Below are 17,437 nucleotides of genomic sequence, written 5' to 3'. Positions count from 1 at the left end.
CGAAATGGCATTGACATGTCAAACACCTGAGTTCGTTTTTTCAAGGATTCTGTTGTCGTAGCTACGTATGCAGTCTGCAAGTTTTTTATGTGGGCACGTGCAAATATTGTCTGGGTACATGAAAATTTTCCTTTGAAAATGTGTCCTAGACTATATATATTTGTAAGTTAATAAAAGTAGAATTGAAACATTAGCACAATGTAGATTTGTATGTTGTAGGGTAGAAATATATTTATCATAGCGATGATCTAACATTGGTTTAATACAATTTATATTTTTACTTAGAAAACTTTAGAAATGCAATAGACTAAATATAATGCTTGTGTTTTTAAAGAAAATAATATATTTACCAGGATTAAAGTTGTGCGAAATATGTTATAAAATGTGAGGCTTGGAGAATTGCATGCTGGGAATTAAATTGAGAAAGAAAGGGGTTAATGTATGGCTTGCAGAGCAGGCACACGTTACAGAGATTATTGACAAAACAGAATGCGATGTGAACAATATATATTTTTCTCCGCTACATTTTCAAAACGAAATGGCGTTGACATGTCAAACACCTGAATTAGTTTTTTCTTCAAGGATTCTGTTGTCGGTTTTCATTAAAGTGCAATGACAGGGGTAACACCTGCTGACATCACAGGGTGACACCTGCTGACATCACAGGGTGACACCTGCTGACATCACAGGGTGACACCTGCTGACATCACAGGGTAACACCTGCTGACATCACAGGGTGACACCTGCTGACTTGACAGGGTGACACCTGCTGACATGACAGGGTGACACCTGCTGACATCACAGGGTACCACCTGCTGACATCACAGGGTGACACCTGCTGACATCACAGGGTGACTCCTGCTGACATGACAGGGTGACACCTGCTGACATCACACGGTGACACCTGCTGACATCACAGGGTGACACCTGCTGACTTGACAGGGTGACACCTGCTGGCCTGGCAAGGGCTTCAGGGGTATGGCCACAGAGGTAACAACCAATCAGGGAAGGAGGCACATCTGGGGCAAGGGCAACAGGTGGGGCTAGCTGAGTTACTCCGGTCACCTGCTCGAAGGGTTCCACGAGAGGGCGTGGCTGGAGGCGGGGCCTAGCCACGCCTCTGGCCATGCCCTCTCGTGTAACCTGCTCGAAGGTTCCACGAGAGGGCGTGGCCGGAGGCGGGGGATTCGCATTGCTGAGGATGTTGTAGGCGAGCTGACACGCCACCTCCCGTGCTCCCTCCTCGCTGGAGCTCAGAAATTTGGGGAAGATGCCGGCGCCTTCTCCCACCCCAGGAATCGACATCTTATAGAGGAGGCCCACGGGTATCCCGGGCTCCGAGTAAGCGTGCAGCTCGAATATTGGGTAGCTGACGCCGGCGGTCCGGCACAGCATCCGCAGCCGCACCTCCCACGACAGCATGGCCGCCTCCGGCAGCGCCTCGAGAGCAATGGGCATGGGCCGCAGGTGGAGAGGTACCCACCACAGTTGCATGCGTGCCCCCCAGCCCCCAAATTGGCTTTGTGCGGCTTTGCCGGTGCCCGTGCACTCCGGCTGCAGCAGGTCTGGCACCGCCGCCTCCTTCTCCTCCTCGTCTTCCGTTGTCGCAGCCGCAGCCACCGTGTCCCACTCCGGGATGGCCCAGTCCACCTTGATGGTCCGGCCCCATAGCTGGAAGTTGATTCGAAGGAGCTCCCGCCGGGCCATGGCGGCCGCGCGATGGCTCCCGTACTCGATGAACGCGTAGCCTCGGTTGAGGGTTTTGTCCCGGTAACAGACGCTCATCTTGACGTCCACCACGCCCTCCGTGGCACCGCTCATCGCCATCATCACCTCCGCTCGCTTCTTGTCCTTTGGCAGGCCCCCAATTAAGAGGCAGCGATTGTCCACGCTGAAGTGGACTCCAATGCGGCATCCGGGACGGATCTCGAATTTGTTGAGTTTCTTGACGGCATCCATGGCTTGGGCGCGTGGCGTAGGTAGCGAATGCGTAGCCGCGGTTCTCTCCGCTAAACTCCATCATGAGGCGGAGCTGGTAGAGATTCCCCACCATCTCCAGCACGGGCACCAGCTCATCCTCGTAGAGGTCGCGCGGGATCCTCCCCAGAAACACCTCGCAACCACGGGCGGGACGGGGCCCCTGCCAGTCGGGCGGTGGTCCGATCTTCCTCTGTCCGTTCTCCTGGACGATGTTGTACCCTGTGCACAACATGAGGTCCGGCAGGACCTTCATACAGGCCATGCCGAGCACCGATGGTTTGGCTGCTACGGTGGTGCTGGGGCAGCGGCTTGGGGCCCGGTGGAGCCCTTGACACTCCGCGCGGTCGCCTCGTGCCGACAAAGCCACGGGGGGAATCAGCTCCTGAAAAGCCAAATCCCCGGCAGGAACTCGCTCGGCCCAAACCTACAGGCCAGCAGTGAAGAGAGGAAGAGAGAGAGTGGAGACGGATGGAGAAAGAGAGACGCGTTTGTTCGGTCCATGGGCCTAAATGTGACGTTAGCGTAGCCTGTGCAGTATGCATACAGCGCTTTTGTCAATCCACTGCTGGATGAAGCCCTCCCCCACATTGCACAGAGGAAACAAGAAACACAAACTCACACGGTTCCCAGCATGCGTGTGTTTGTCCTCGGAAATGTTCACCGAGCGATGATTTTGCATTTCGAGCGGCGCTCACGAGGCGGCGTTTGACTTCGCGCGGTGAACTTCGCCCGTGATGACGTCACTGGGCACGACAGGAGAGGTCGTCACTGACTTTTAGCGCCAGTTTTTCCCCCCCATCCAATAGTCCATGAGACGCTTCAAAATGAGACCGTTTTGCCGGTATCAAAGTATGACAAAATAAGAATAGATTTGATCCTTTTTTGGCAATAAAACGGGTGTTTAGATGTTCAAACACCAAACAGAAACCTTCTTCAATGAATCCTAAGATCTGTTTTATTGCCAGAAAGGATACAACCTATTCTTATTTTTTCATAGCCCATGAGATGTCTCCTTTGTCGGTACCACGTGAGGTGGCCTAAATTGAGCAGTTTCAATTTCTCTACGTGGCCAGTGATAAACAAATGCAATGAGTGAGACTATCAAGTAATTTACTTTCATTTTCCATCCAAATAAATGGGTACGACTGAAGTCTTGCTACCTTAGGTGATACCGAGTTCTGCTCTGGACCACGAGTGGGCCGTGTAATCAATTGTGGCCAGTTTTCAATATTGTTAGGTCCCTAACAGCAACAGAGCTGTTGTGCTACAATTGTGTTCATATTGGATCATCTTTACAACACAGCAGACATGCAGACAGATCTAATGCTTAATGCTTTCAACCCTCATTGTTGAAATGTGAGTTTACTTGCAAATGGAATCATAGTCCCAAATCATGACCGCAGAATGGTTGGAGTGAGTTGTTGGGGAGGGTGGTGGGTCGGGGGTTGAATTGCCATCATCAAAGCAGCACACGCCCCCCACCTTATGAACCACACAGAGTAATCATGCGAGCCAGACGTTGTATAGAAATGAGTATTGTTGTTAGTGTAGCGTTCACCAAAACGATCCAGCATATGTTTTATTTGGTCACGCCATTCATATCTAGATATTCATTTTGCATGTTTCAGAGTGGGCCGATTCATCTTTCATCGGTAGCTTTGCAACTGTTGTGACATTGCCTACACAATTAACTCTGCGGTGGAGAATAGTGCAAGTGGTGTGTGTGTGTGTGATTATTATACATGACGACAGTGGTGTAGCTTGTACAGAATAAGTTAACACGATTCTTAATTTAGAGAGCATCTACATGCAACCGAATCTCACGACGCTATACCACAACAGACGCGTGCACCTAACCGGTAACAACGAGGCGTGATATTTGTCCGGTATTTTAAGAGAGAGACGGCCATAGGCAGAGAAGAGGAGGAAATGTATTTAGCTTGGACTTGGACAGATGGTTGAGGGAAGTAAGTTCCAGATCTTGGAGGCAGCAAGAGGAGAAGGCGAGGCAAATGACGAATCGAGGGTTGACCTCTACACAAGGAGAAGGTCAACTCGCCGCTTCGATCAGAAAGCTTCGGCTCCTGCAGCGCAGAGCGCACGGAGGCGGTGCCTGGTGTAAGAGGGGAGATGAGGCTTGCACGTTGGAACCGGCGACAGTTGAATCCACATTCAGAGACGTTCGATTTGTGTACAGGATACATCATGTGAGAGCCCGGAGTGCAGCGGAGGGGGGCGAGGCTGATTCATGTGGCCTCAGAGGAACGCCGTGAGCCTCAACCGGTCCGTCATCAGCCTCAGCCGTGGTCTATCCGCTGCGGGGTGAAGGGCACCCCCCTCGTGAGGCGTTCACGGTACTGCAAGGGCCACGTTACACTTCACTCCTGCGTCATGAAGCGATCCCGTAGCTCCGTCTCTACACGGGTTGAGCCAGACGTGGGCAAAGGACGGCCCGTTGGGCTTTTTAATCCGGCCTGCCGAACTTGTCCAAATATTATTGTTGTTGTTAAATAAAATTTTACCTTTCTCCTGTAATGCCCCCGTTTCCCAGATTAGACGGCGCACTTTGACCGGGAGTGCGGTAATTGTTTTGGGCGCAGGCCTCAGACGTTTTCGTGATGTTTGATCAGTCACGTTACGACACGTTTTTGTGTCGTACATGTTCATGCAATTTGTTAAAATTGCCTTGCAAATGAACACTTTGCTACCTGTTAAAGGCCAAATCCTTCCACATAATGATTTTTAACGCCGTCATTTATATTTAGTTCACGCAAACGCTCCGTCCGTCTGTTCCTGGCCCGGCACCCTCTTGTCAAATTTTAGAACCCATTGGTGGCACCGTGAGTCAAGAAATTTGCCCACCCCTGGGTTGGACTCTCGGGCGCGCTCTGCGTTCCTCTGGCTGCCACTCGGACTGGAAGAGTCACACTCCGACTCGGTGCATCACACAGCCTTGAGAACAACGTTTAAACTATATTCTTAGCTCTTTCGCTAAAGTCACGTTGAAGGAGAAACAATAAAATAATATTGTTTTATAAACATTATGAGACCTCCTTTGCCAGTAACAAGATATAGGAATAGGTTTTACCCTTTTAACTGGCACAAAAACTGACACCTTTATTCAAGGCATCATGTTTGCAATAACCACAACACAAGCAGTCAAAATGCAAACAAAAAAGACAACTCTGATAATAATATTGGCACTGTCCTTGAATTTGATTGGTCCACACCCGAGACGGCTTTTCTTAGAGCCCAGTCTCCACTGGTGTTGGACCAGAAGACGCCAAAATTCAAGGACAGTGCATATTATTATCAGAGTTGTCTTTTTTGTTTGCATTTTGACTGCTTGTGTTGTGGTTATTGCAAACATGCCTTGAATAAAGGTGTCAGTTTTTGTGTCAATTAAAAGGGTAAAACCTATTCCTATATGTTTTATATATATTATTATTTTATTGTTTCTCTTCAATGTGACTTTACCTGAAAGAGCTGAGAATATGAATTACTGCAGTCACGAAAGCTTTAAATCAAAATGTAACGTTTAAACCATTTCGTGGAAGTTGTTTTTGCTCTTGTCAGTAGGCGCATCTCTACACACTTTCAATGTCCTGCAACTGGCGGCGGCCTTGGGCTGCGGTCGTCTTTGCAACAGAGCTGCACTAAGCTCAGTGGGCTTCTTCAGCAGCTGCTGAGACTCAAGTCTGTAACGTGGATGAAGCAGCGGTGCAGTGGTTAGAACACTGAGCCATGACCCCATCCACCTGAGTTTAACTCCCACAATGGATAACATCAGTGGCCAATTACATAGGAACCTTGCCCTGTTCTGTCCCACCCGACATCCCCACCACCACCATCAACATCACCACCACCACCAACATCATCACCACCACCGCCATCATCATCACCAACATCACCACCACCAACATCCCCACCACCGCCAACATCACCACCACCAACATCACCACCACCAACATCACCACCAACATCACCATCACCACCACCACCAACATCACCACCACCACATCACCACCACCACCAACATCACCATCACCACCACCAACATCACCACCACCAACATCACCACCATCAACATCATCACCACCAACATCACCACCACCACCAACATCACCACCACCATCGCCACCACCAACATCACCACCACCACCAACATTATCACCACCACCAACATCACCACCACCACCAACATCACCACCATCACCATCACCACCACCATCACCACCACCAACATCACCACCACCACCATCACCACCAACATCACCATCACCACCACCAACATCACCATCAGCACCAACATCACCACCACCAATATCACCACCACCAACATCACCACCACCAACATCACCACCACCACCACCAACATCACCAGCACCACCAACATCACCATCACCACCACCACCAACATCACCACCAACATCACCATCACCACCACCAACATCACCACCAACATCACCACCACCACCAACATCACCACCAACATCACCACCAACATCACCACCACCACCAACATCACCACCACCACCACCAACATCACCACCACCAACATCACCACCACCATCAACATCACCACCAACATCATCACCACCACCAACATCATCACCATCACCACCACCACCACCACCAACATCACCACCACCACCAACATCACCACCACCATTACCACCACCAACATCACCACCAACATCACCACCACCACCATCACCACCACCAACATCACCACCACCACCACCAGCATCACCACCACCACCATCACCCCCACCACCACCAACATCACCACCACCAACATCACCACCACCAACAACACCACCACCAACAACACCACCAACACCACCAACATCACCACCAACATCACCACCACCAACATCACCACCACCACCATCACCACCAACATCACCACCACCAACATCACGACCACCACCAACATCACCACCACCACCATCACCACCACCACCAACATCACCACCACCACCACCATCACCACCACCACCAACATCACCACCACCAACATCACCACCACCAACACCACCAACAACACCACCAACACCACCAACATCACCACCAACATCACCACCACCAACATCACCACCAACATCACCACCACCATCGCCACCACCAACATCACCACCACCACCACCAACATTATCACCACCACCACCAACATCACCACCATCACCACCACCACCACCATCACCACCACCAACATCACCACCACCATCACCACCAACATCACCATCACCACCAACATCACCATCAGCACCAACATCACCACCACCAACATCACCACCACCACCAACATCACCAGCACCATCACCATCACCACCACCACCAACATCACCACCAACATCACCATCACCACCACCAACATCACCACCACCACCAACATCACCACCAACATCACCACCACCAACATCACCACCACCACCAACATCACCACCACCACCACCAACATCACCACCACCAACATCACCACCACCATCAACATCACCACCAACATCATCACCACCACCAACATCATCACCATCACCACCACCACCAACATCACCACCACCACCACCAACATCACCACCACCATTACCACCACCAACATCACCACCAACATCACCACCAACATCACCACCACCAACAACACCACCACCAACAACACCACCAACACCACCAACATCACCACCAACATCACCACCACCACAATCACCACCAACATCACCACCACCAACATCACGACCACCACCAACATCACCACCACCAACATCACGACCACCACCAACATCACCACCACCACCACCATCACCACCATCACCACCACCACCAATATCACCACCACCACCACCATCACCACCACCACCACCAACATCACCACCACCAACATCACCACCACCAACACCACCAACAACACCACCAACATCACCACCACCAACATCACCACCACCATCATCACCACCACCACCAACATCACCACCACCACCACCAACATCACGACCACCACCAACATCACCACCACCACCATCACCACCACCACCATCACCACCACCATCACCACCACCACCACCAACATCACCACCACCACCAACATCACCACCACCAACATCACCACCAACACCACCACCATCACCACCACCACCAACATCACCACCATCACCACCAACATCACCACCACCACCATCACCACCACCAACATCACCACCACCACCATCACCACCACTATCACCACCATCACCAACATCACCACCAACACCACCACCACCACCAACATCACCACCATCACCACCACCACCAACATCACCACCACTAACATCACCATCACCACCACCAACATCACCACCACCATCACCACCACCAACATCAACACCACCACCATCACCACCACCACCATCACCACCACCAACATCACCACCACCACCAACATCACCACCACCAACATCACCACCATCATCACCACCACCAACATCACCACCAACATCCCCACCACCACCACCACCAACATCACCACCACCAACATCACCACCAACATCACCACCACCAACATCACCACCACCACCAACACCACCACCACCAACATCACCACCACCATCACCGACATCACCACCAACATCCCCACCACCACCAACATCACCACCACCATCACCACCACCAGCATCACCACCAAAATCACAATCACCACCAACATCACCACCACCATCATCACCACCACCATCACCACCACCATCACCACCACCACCACCATCAACATCACCACCATCACCACCACCAACATCACCACCATCATCATCACCACCATCACCACCACCAACAACACCACCACCAACATCACCACCACCACCACCAATATCACCACCACCAACATCACCACCATCACCACCATCACCACCAACAACACCACCACCAACATCACCACCACCATCACCACCACCATCACCACCACCATCAAAGACAAACTATAGAGATGCCCCCCCCCCCCACCGTACGAGCCCTGGAACGAGACCCTTGGGGGGCGAGCCGCTGTTCAGTCTCCAGCAGCAGCAGCCGCCGCGTGACGCACGATGGGGTGACCAAGCGCCTGAGCGCGCGGCCGCCTTTGTCTCCCCAGCGAGCCCCAGGCGGCCAACATCGCCAGCCTGGGCCGGGTGAGCAATCTAGCCGAGACCGGCGACACTCCCGGGGACCAGGCCTCACTACGGCACTTACCGGCGCAAAGCTCCTGTAGGTGTTTGGGGAGGGGGGGGTCTTGATGAGGTTACACACGAAACTATTTCCTAGTGCGCTGGTGGAAGAGGAGGTCGCTTATGTCCGACGTTCCGTGTCACTGCCACGGACGGGTGACTTGCGCGCGTGCCTGTGATCGCGTCAGAGGCCTTAGCTTGACGCTTTCAGAAAACGTAGCGCGGATAGGCGATCACGTGGGGGCGGGCGAGGCTCAGATTCCGTAGAACTGATAAGCACTGCCCGTAGACTCAGCACTGCCCATAGACTCATCACTGCCCATTCGCTAGGAGAAAACCCCAATAAGCTGAAATAGAAACAGAATAAACTTAGAGAGAAACCCGCGAAACGTAAAAAGCTATTGAATGCATGGCTGTGTGTGCTGCTTTGCATTGTCGTAGCTACGTATGCATTCTGCAAGTTTTTTTTATTTGGGCACGTGCAAATATTGTCTGGATACATGAAAATATTTCTTTGAAAATGTGTCCTAGACAGTATATTTGTAAGTGTGTGAGTTAATAAAAGTAGAATTGAAACATTAGCACAATGTAGATTTGTATATTATAGGGTAGAAATGTATTTATGATCTAATATTGGTTAAATACAATTTATATTTTTACTTAGAATACTTTGCAATGCAATAGACTAAATATAATGCTCGTGTTTTTAAAGAAAATAATATATACTTAGCTCTTTCGGTTAAGTCATGTTGAATTACTGCAGTCACGAAAGCTTCAAATCAGAAAAAAATATATTTACCAGGATAAAAGTTGAGCGAAATGTTATAAAATCTGAGGCTTGGAGAATTGCAAGCTGGGAATTAAATTGAGACATGGAAACGTTGGTAATGATCAGGAAAATGCCCTAACAAAACAGGGAAGTCTGAAACATGTTGGCGTGTAAATCAGAATATCAAATTAAATCCACAGAGGAGGGAAAGAAGGATCCCAAGCATGCGACACTCAGAACCAAAAGTGGCAGAGACTCGGCCGAGAGAGTGGAGAGAGAGAGAGGAAGAGACTTTTCAGGACTTTATTTCCACTAAAAAAGTAACAAAAAAACATTACAGGAGAATAACACCTAAATTGAAAATCAATAAAACATCAAACTCTTAACAGCGGTATGTGCATGAAATACAAATGGCACCGGGATAGAGGCTGTAGAAACGAGGCGGTGCACGGACATCTCCGTGTGCAGCAAAGTTGTTCAAGGGTTTTTCAATTTTATAAAGAATCAAATGTTTTGACATCAGAATGCGATGTGCACAATATATATATTTTTCCCCCCTACATTTTCAAAACGAAATGACGTTGACATGTCAAACACCTGAATTCGTTTTTTCTTCAAGGATTCTGTTGCCGTAGCTACGTATGCAGTCTACAAGTTTTTTACGTGGCCACGTGCAAATATTGTCTGGGTACATGAAAATATTTCTTTTAAAATGTGTCCTAGGCTCTATATTTGTAAGTTAATAAAAGTAGAATTGAAACATTAGCACAATGTAGATTTGTATATTGTAGGGTAGAAATATATTTATCATAGCGATTATCTAATATCTAATATTGGTTTAATACAATTTATATTTTTACTTAGAATACATTAGCCATGCAATAGACTAAATATAATGCTTGTGTTTTTAAAGAAAATAATATATCTACCAGGATTAAAGTTGTGCGAAATGTTACAAAATCTGAGGCTTGGAGAATTGCATGCTGGGAATGAAATTGAGACAGAAAGGGGTTAATGCATGGCTTGCAGAGGAGGCGCACGTTACAGAGATTATTGACAAAACAGAATGCGATGTGAACAAAATATATTTTTCTCCCGTACATTTTCAAAAACGAAATGGCGTTGACATGTCAAACACGTGAATTCGTTTTTTCTTCAAGGATTCTGTTGTCGGCTTTCATTAAAGTGCAATGACAGGGTGACACCTGCTGACATCACAGGGTGACACCTGCTGACATCACAGGGTAACACCTGCTGACATCACAGGGTGACACCTGCTGACATGACAGGGTGACACCTGCTGACATCACAGGGTGACACCTGCTGACATCACAGGGTGACACCTGCTGACATGACAGGGTGACACCTGCTGACATGACAGGGTGACACCCGCTGGCCTGGCAAGGGCTTCACGGGTACGGCCACAGAGGTAACAACCAATCAGGGAAGGAGGCGCATCTGGGGCAAAGGCAACAGGTGGGGCTAGCCGAGTTACTCCGGTCACCTGCTCGAAAGGTTCCACGAGAGGGCGTGGCCGGAGGCGGGGCCTAGCCACGCCTCTGGCCACGCCCTCTCGTGTAACCTGCTCGAAGGTTCCACGAAAGCGTGGCCGGAGGTGGGGGATTCGCATTGCTGAGGATGTTGTAGGCGAGCTGACACGCCACCTCCCGTGCTCCCTCCTCGATGGAGCTCAGAAATTCGGGGAAGATGCCGGCGCCTTCTCCCACCCCAGGAATCGACATCTTATAGAGGAGGCCCACGGGTATCCCGGGCTCCGAGTAAGCGTGCAGCTCGAAGATTGGGTAGCTGATGCCGGCGGTCCGGCACAGCATCCGCAGCCGCACCTCCCACGACAGCATGGCCGCCTCCGGCAGCGCCTCGAGAGCAACGGGCATGGGCCGCAGGTGGAGAGGTACCCACCACAGCTGCATGCGTGCCCCCCAGCCCCCAAATTGGCTTTGTGCGGCTTTGCCGGTGCCCGTGCACTCCGGCTGCAGCAGGTCTGGCACCGCCGCCTCCTTCTCCTCACGGTCTTCCGTTGTCGCAGCCGCAGCCACCGTGTCCCACTCCGGGATGGCCCAGTCCACCTTGATGGTCCGGCCCCATAGCTGGAAGTTGATTCGAAGGAGCTTCCGCCGGGCCATGGCGGCCGCGCGATGGCTCCCGTACTCGATGAACGCGTAGCCTTGGTTGAGGGTTTTGTCCCGGTAACAGACGCTCATCTTGACGTCCACCACGCCCTCCGTGGCACCGCTCATCGCCATCATCACCTCCGCTCGCTTCTTGTCCTTTGGCAGCCCCCCAATGAAGAGGCGGCGATTGTCCATGCTGAAGCAGACTCCAATGCGGCGTCCGGGACGGATCTCTAATTTGTTGAGTTTCTTGACGGCATCCGTGGCTTCGGCGTGCGTGGCGTAGGTAGCGAACGCGTAGCCGCGGTTCTCTCCGCTATAATCCATCATGAGGCGGAGCTGGTAGAGCTTCCCCACCGTCTCCAGCATGGGCACCAGCTCATCCTCGTAGAGGTCGCGCGGGATCCTCCCCAGAAACACCTCGCAGCCACGGGCAGGAGGGGGCCCCTGCCAGTCGGGCGGCGGTCCGAACTTCCTCTGCCCGTTCTCCTGGACGATGTTGTACCCCGTGCGCAAAATGCGATCCGGCAAGACCTTCATATAGGCCATGCCGAGCACCGGTGGTTTGGCTACTACGGTGGTGCTGGGGCAGCGGCTTGGGGCCCGGTGGAGCCCTTGACACTCCGCGCGGTCGCCTCGTGCCGACAAAGCCACGGGGGGAATCAGCTCCTGAAAAGCCAAATCCCCGGCAGGAACTCGCTCTGCCCAAACCTAAAGGCCAGCCGTGAAGAGAGGAAGAGAGAGAGAGTGGAGACGGATGGAGAAAGAGACGCGTTTGTTCGGTCCGTGGGCCTAAATGTGACATTAGCGTAGCCTGTGCAGTATGCATTCAGCGCTTTTGTCAATCCACTGCTGGATGAAGCCCTCCCCCACATTGCGCAGAGGAAACAAGAAACACAAACTCACACGGTTCCCGGCATGCGTTTGTTTGTCCTCAGAAATGTTCACCGAGCGATGATTTTGCGTTTCGAGCGGCGCTCACTTCCCGCGGTGAACTTCGCCCGTGATGACGTCATTGGGCACAACAGGAGAGGTCGGCACTGACTTTTAGCGCCGTTTTTTTTCTCCCCATCCAATAGTCCATGAGACGCTTCAAAATGAGACCGTTTTGCCGGTATCAAAGTATGACAAAATAAGAAGAGATTTGATCCTTTTTTGGCAACAAAACGGGTGTTTAGATGTTCAAACACCAAACAGAAACCTTTTTCAATGAATCTTAAGATCTGTTTTATTGCCAGAAAGGATACAACCTATTCTTATTTTTTCATAGCCCATGAGATGTCTCCTTTGTCGGTACCACGTGATGTGGCCTAAGTTGAGCAGTTGCAATTTATCTACGTGGCCAGTGATAAATAAATTCAATGAGTGAGACTATCAAGTAATTTACTTTCATTTTCCATCCAAATAAATGGGTACGACTGAAGTGTTGCTACCTTAGGTGGTACCGAGTTCTGCTCTGGACCATGAGTGGGCCGTGTAATAAATTTTGGCAGTTTTCAACATTGTTAGGTCCCTAACAGCAACAGAGCTGTTGTACTACAATTGTGTTCATATTGCATCATCTTTACAACAGAGCAGACATGCAGACAGAGCTAATGCTTAATGCTTTCAACCCTCGTTGTTGAAATGTGAGTTTACTTGCAAATGGAATCACAGTTCTAGATTTAAAGCTTTCGTGACTGCTAGGATCCATACTCTTTGGTTCTATTGGGTAAAGTCACGTAGGTAAAAAAATAAAATAACAAAAATCACGACGTTTCGGCCACAACACGGCCTTCATCAGGTGAAGGGACGAGACTGTGTGGAGAACAGCGCTGGAGTGAAAAAAGCCACGCTTAGATCACGACCTTTAAGCTCTGTGAGAAGAAACAAAGCGCCTTGACAAAGGAATTAGCATATAATTTAGCATTGAAATGGCTCATTGAAATATCTAAGTTAAAGTATACACATCCGCAGAGGCACCCCTTGACAAAGGAATTAGCATAGAATTTAGCATTGAAATAGCTAAGTGATTAGCTTGTAACTGGTCACAGAAATAGCTATGTTAAAGTCAGAGCATATACATTCACCGAGGCACCTAGTACAAATCAAACAGGAGAATTTAGCGAAACACAAACCACGCTCAGACCGCGGACCTTTAAACTGTATGCGAGCAAACAAGGTGTCCTGACAAAGAAATTAGCATGAAAATTAGCATTTGATTGGCCGATTTTAGAAAAGAGGTTGTGTACGTGCCGGTGGACTTGCCGTTTGGCGCGGGGGGGGGGGGGGGGAGTGGGAGTTTACCTATTGATGGTGTGAAAAGGGAATTTATAAGAGCTGCGAAAGTTTGGGGTACCACTACTTGAAAAATATACTGTACCATTGAAATTAGTTTAATGCTTAGTTCGATTTAGAACATCTTTCCAATGGTTGCTTAATTTGAAACCATCTTCTCGGTTGAAATTGTGTCTGTGTTTGTAGATCTGAATTGCCTTGTGAACAAATCTCTGATAAAAACCCGTGGGTTTGCAAAGAACCTTGGTATCGGGAAAAAATGATATCGTGATCACCCACAGCGTTGTAACAGTGATCAGCCACGGCAGAAGAATTCGTTTTGCCGTGTTTCAAATCTGATTTGTGCTCGCGAATTCGGTCAGAGACATGTCGCTTTGTCTCCCCGATATAGCAATCACCGCAGGTACAACTCAATTTGTAAACCCTGGGGTACTGTAAGTCAGGAATGACATCCTTCACGGATGGGATCAGATCACGAATTTTGTGTACTGTATTGAACCGGACCTGGATCTTGTGTTTGTTTAGAATTTTGGAAATCTTTTAGTAACGCCTGCTATATATGGTAGTGTGATGGTTTTGACCAGAGTATCAAGTGGTTGTTTCTGTATGGAGGGAGAAAAAGCTTGGCGGATGGTACGGTCAGAGTAACCATTCCTTTTGAGGGCCAGGTGTACATGTTTTAATTCACTGGTCAGGTGGTGTTGGTCCGAAATGCAATGAGCACTATGGTATAAAGTTTTGATGAGAGAATTATTTTGGGCTGGGTGGTGGTGGGAATCAGGTTTCAAGTAGGAATCTGTGTGGGTGGGTTTCCTGTAGACAGAATGCCCCAATGAGCCATCAGGTCTCCTCTCAAACAGAACATCACTCAGCTATTTCAATGCTAAATTCTATGCTAATTCCTTTGTCAAGGGGTGCCTCTGCAGATGTGTATACTTTAACTTAGCTATTTTAATTAGCCATTTAAATGCTAAATTCTATGCTAATTCCTTTGTCAAGGCGCTTTGTTTCTTCTCACACAGCTTAAAGGTCGTGATCTGCACGTGGCTTTTTTCACTCCAGCGCTGTTGTTGCATATGAGCCTTTTCCAAAATTGATATTAACAATAATATTTGCCGTTACATATATTTTTTACAAACGAAAAAAATAATCAATAAAACCCGTAAGCCCGGCACACAAAAAACCAGATGTCGGTCATAAACAGGCTATTAATAAATAAAGAAATAATAAAACTCTCGAGGCGAGGATGTTAGCAGCTATCTGCGAAGATCTCCAGATGAACAAGAGTTTAATGTGCCCTAAGGGAGGTCACGCAGAGGGAAGCCCTCCGCAAGCCAGAAATGAGGATGCCCACGGGTTAAAGCATATTTTTTTTAAATAACGGTTAAAATTTTAAATGCAATAACAAGAAAAAGCTAAAGTTAGCGGTCCTCACGCTCACTCCAATTAAGACCAGGCCACCAGATACATCAGTGAATTATTCTCCAATAATTAATTCGCTATCAAATGATTTTCACCATTAATACTTTTACTGTTAAAACAAAGCTTGGAGACAAAATACAGAGTCACATCAAAGGTTTTCGAGAAGGAATGAGACAACGGGCAAACTTGCGAAAGAGTTTAAACAATATCCCAAGCAACCCCGACCACCTTTGTCTCTCTCGCAGCACGGAGAAGCAAGAATCACACCTTATCACAAGGGGCCATCTGGAAAAGCCGGCCGGGTTTGATGAGGAGACACACCCCACCCCTCACACGGCAACCAGGCAAATAAAGTTTTAAAGAAATTGCAATATAACATTAATAATGTGTTAACCTTAAACGATATTCCATTATAGAACCTTACAGAACCAAGGGATATGGATTTCACCAATCAAGAAACGGACCTCTTAAACTCAGGATGAAAATTATTTTTCTTTTTAATAATTCCATCATAACAATGCGAACCTCGGTAACCCGAGAGGGGTGTCGGGAGGACGTAGTTACAAACACGAGTCTTGGCGAACATGGAACCAAATGGTATGAGAAGTATAAAGTCGAAAGTATAAAGAGATAGGTGCTCCCGACCACCTTTGTCTCTCCCGCAGAGCGCGAGAGAGGAATTTCACGCCAGGGCAAACAGATCGTTATCGCAGGAACCATCTGTACACACACGAACTCACACACAAACAGACCACGCCCCCCCCCCCCCACCTTTTCCACAGCGCGGAGAGAATTGTCTTTTAATATAACGGTCAGCCGCATTTTCAAAAGTCAGTCAACAGCCAAGAGTCAAGACAGATCAGCGAGTCAAGACGTCCACAGGACGAGCAGTCGCATGGAGCGGCTGGCTCCGAGCCTTGCTGAGTAGCGAGGATCGCATGAGTCGCCATGTATCAACGAAATTGAGTCATACAGCAGTGGAGAGAAACTGCTATCAGCGAATCAGCGCTGAGAGCGCTTGAGCATCTCCACAGGGAGAGAGCTTGCAACGTGGCTCAACCAGCAGCGGAAAAGCTTGGACAGCCGCCAACAACTTCAGCAAACCAACGACCAAGCGCGTGCGACTTGAGTCATACAGCAGTGGAGGAAACCTGCTGTCAGAGAGCCGCCAACAACCTCAACAAAGAGAGCACGTGCGACTCGGCTCACTCAGCAGAAGAAAACTTGACCTGTCGCCCGCGAGCGCAGCGTCAGATACTACAGCAGCGGAAAGAGCACAGCCAGCAACGCCAAGCAAGAGCGTGCAGCAGCTCATCCAGCAGTGGAGGAAACTGCTGTCAGCGAACCAGCACGGGAGCGTTCGCGCATCTTCAAGGAGAGGGAGCGTGCGCCACCAGCGTGCCATCAGCACCAGCATCAGCACCAGCGTGCGAACAGCGTGCCACCAGCGTGCCACAGCACGCAACTTCGCGTCACCAGCGCTGAGAGGGCAGCGGCCCCGCACTCAACACCCATCGGCGCGACGACGGCGAGCGTCGTGCTGACTCATCCATCCAGCGGTGGACAGAAACTGGCAGTCGTTCATATGCCCCCCACACCCTCCCCCCCTCCTCACTCCCCCACCGCTACACAACGAACAAACATTTTTTTGACAAGGAAATCAACCTAGGCGTTTGCTCAACGCA

The 17,437-nt window shown here is 49.5% G+C and overlaps 1 protein-coding gene across 1 annotated transcript; it reads right to left on the bottom strand.

Annotated features, from left to right (window-relative positions):
• Window positions 1-798: 798 nt before the first annotated feature.
• Window positions 799-9,350, bottom strand: LOC116937262 (uncharacterized). The gene is made up of 2 exons (XM_076059379.1): window positions 9,178-9,350; window positions 799-2,404 (listed from the first exon to the last, which is right to left on the bottom strand). Exon 2 carries the CDS (start codon window positions 1,957-1,959, stop codon window positions 799-801), a length of 1,161 nt encoding a protein of 386 aa, XP_075915494.1. The 5' UTR covers window positions 1,960-2,404; window positions 9,178-9,350.
• Window positions 9,351-17,437: the final 8,087 nt, after the last annotated feature.

The sequence above is a fragment of the Petromyzon marinus genome, unplaced genomic scaffold, assembly GCF_048934315.1.
Source record: "Petromyzon marinus isolate PM22_M1 ecotype Great Lakes invasive population unplaced genomic scaffold, UKy_Petmar_22M1.pri1.0 PM_G_Scaffold_10, whole genome shotgun sequence".
NCBI lineage: Eukaryota > Metazoa > Chordata > Hyperoartia > Petromyzontiformes > Petromyzontidae > Petromyzon > Petromyzon marinus.
Note: the sequence above shows the minus strand (reverse complement) of the source record. Positions and strands in the feature narration are given on the sequence as shown.

Excerpts from the sequence above, each read along its gene's own strand:
- LOC116937262 (XM_076059379.1), bottom strand. The coding sequence starts at position 1,959 with ATGGATGCCGTCAAGAAACTCAACAAATTCGAGATCCGTCCCGGATGC.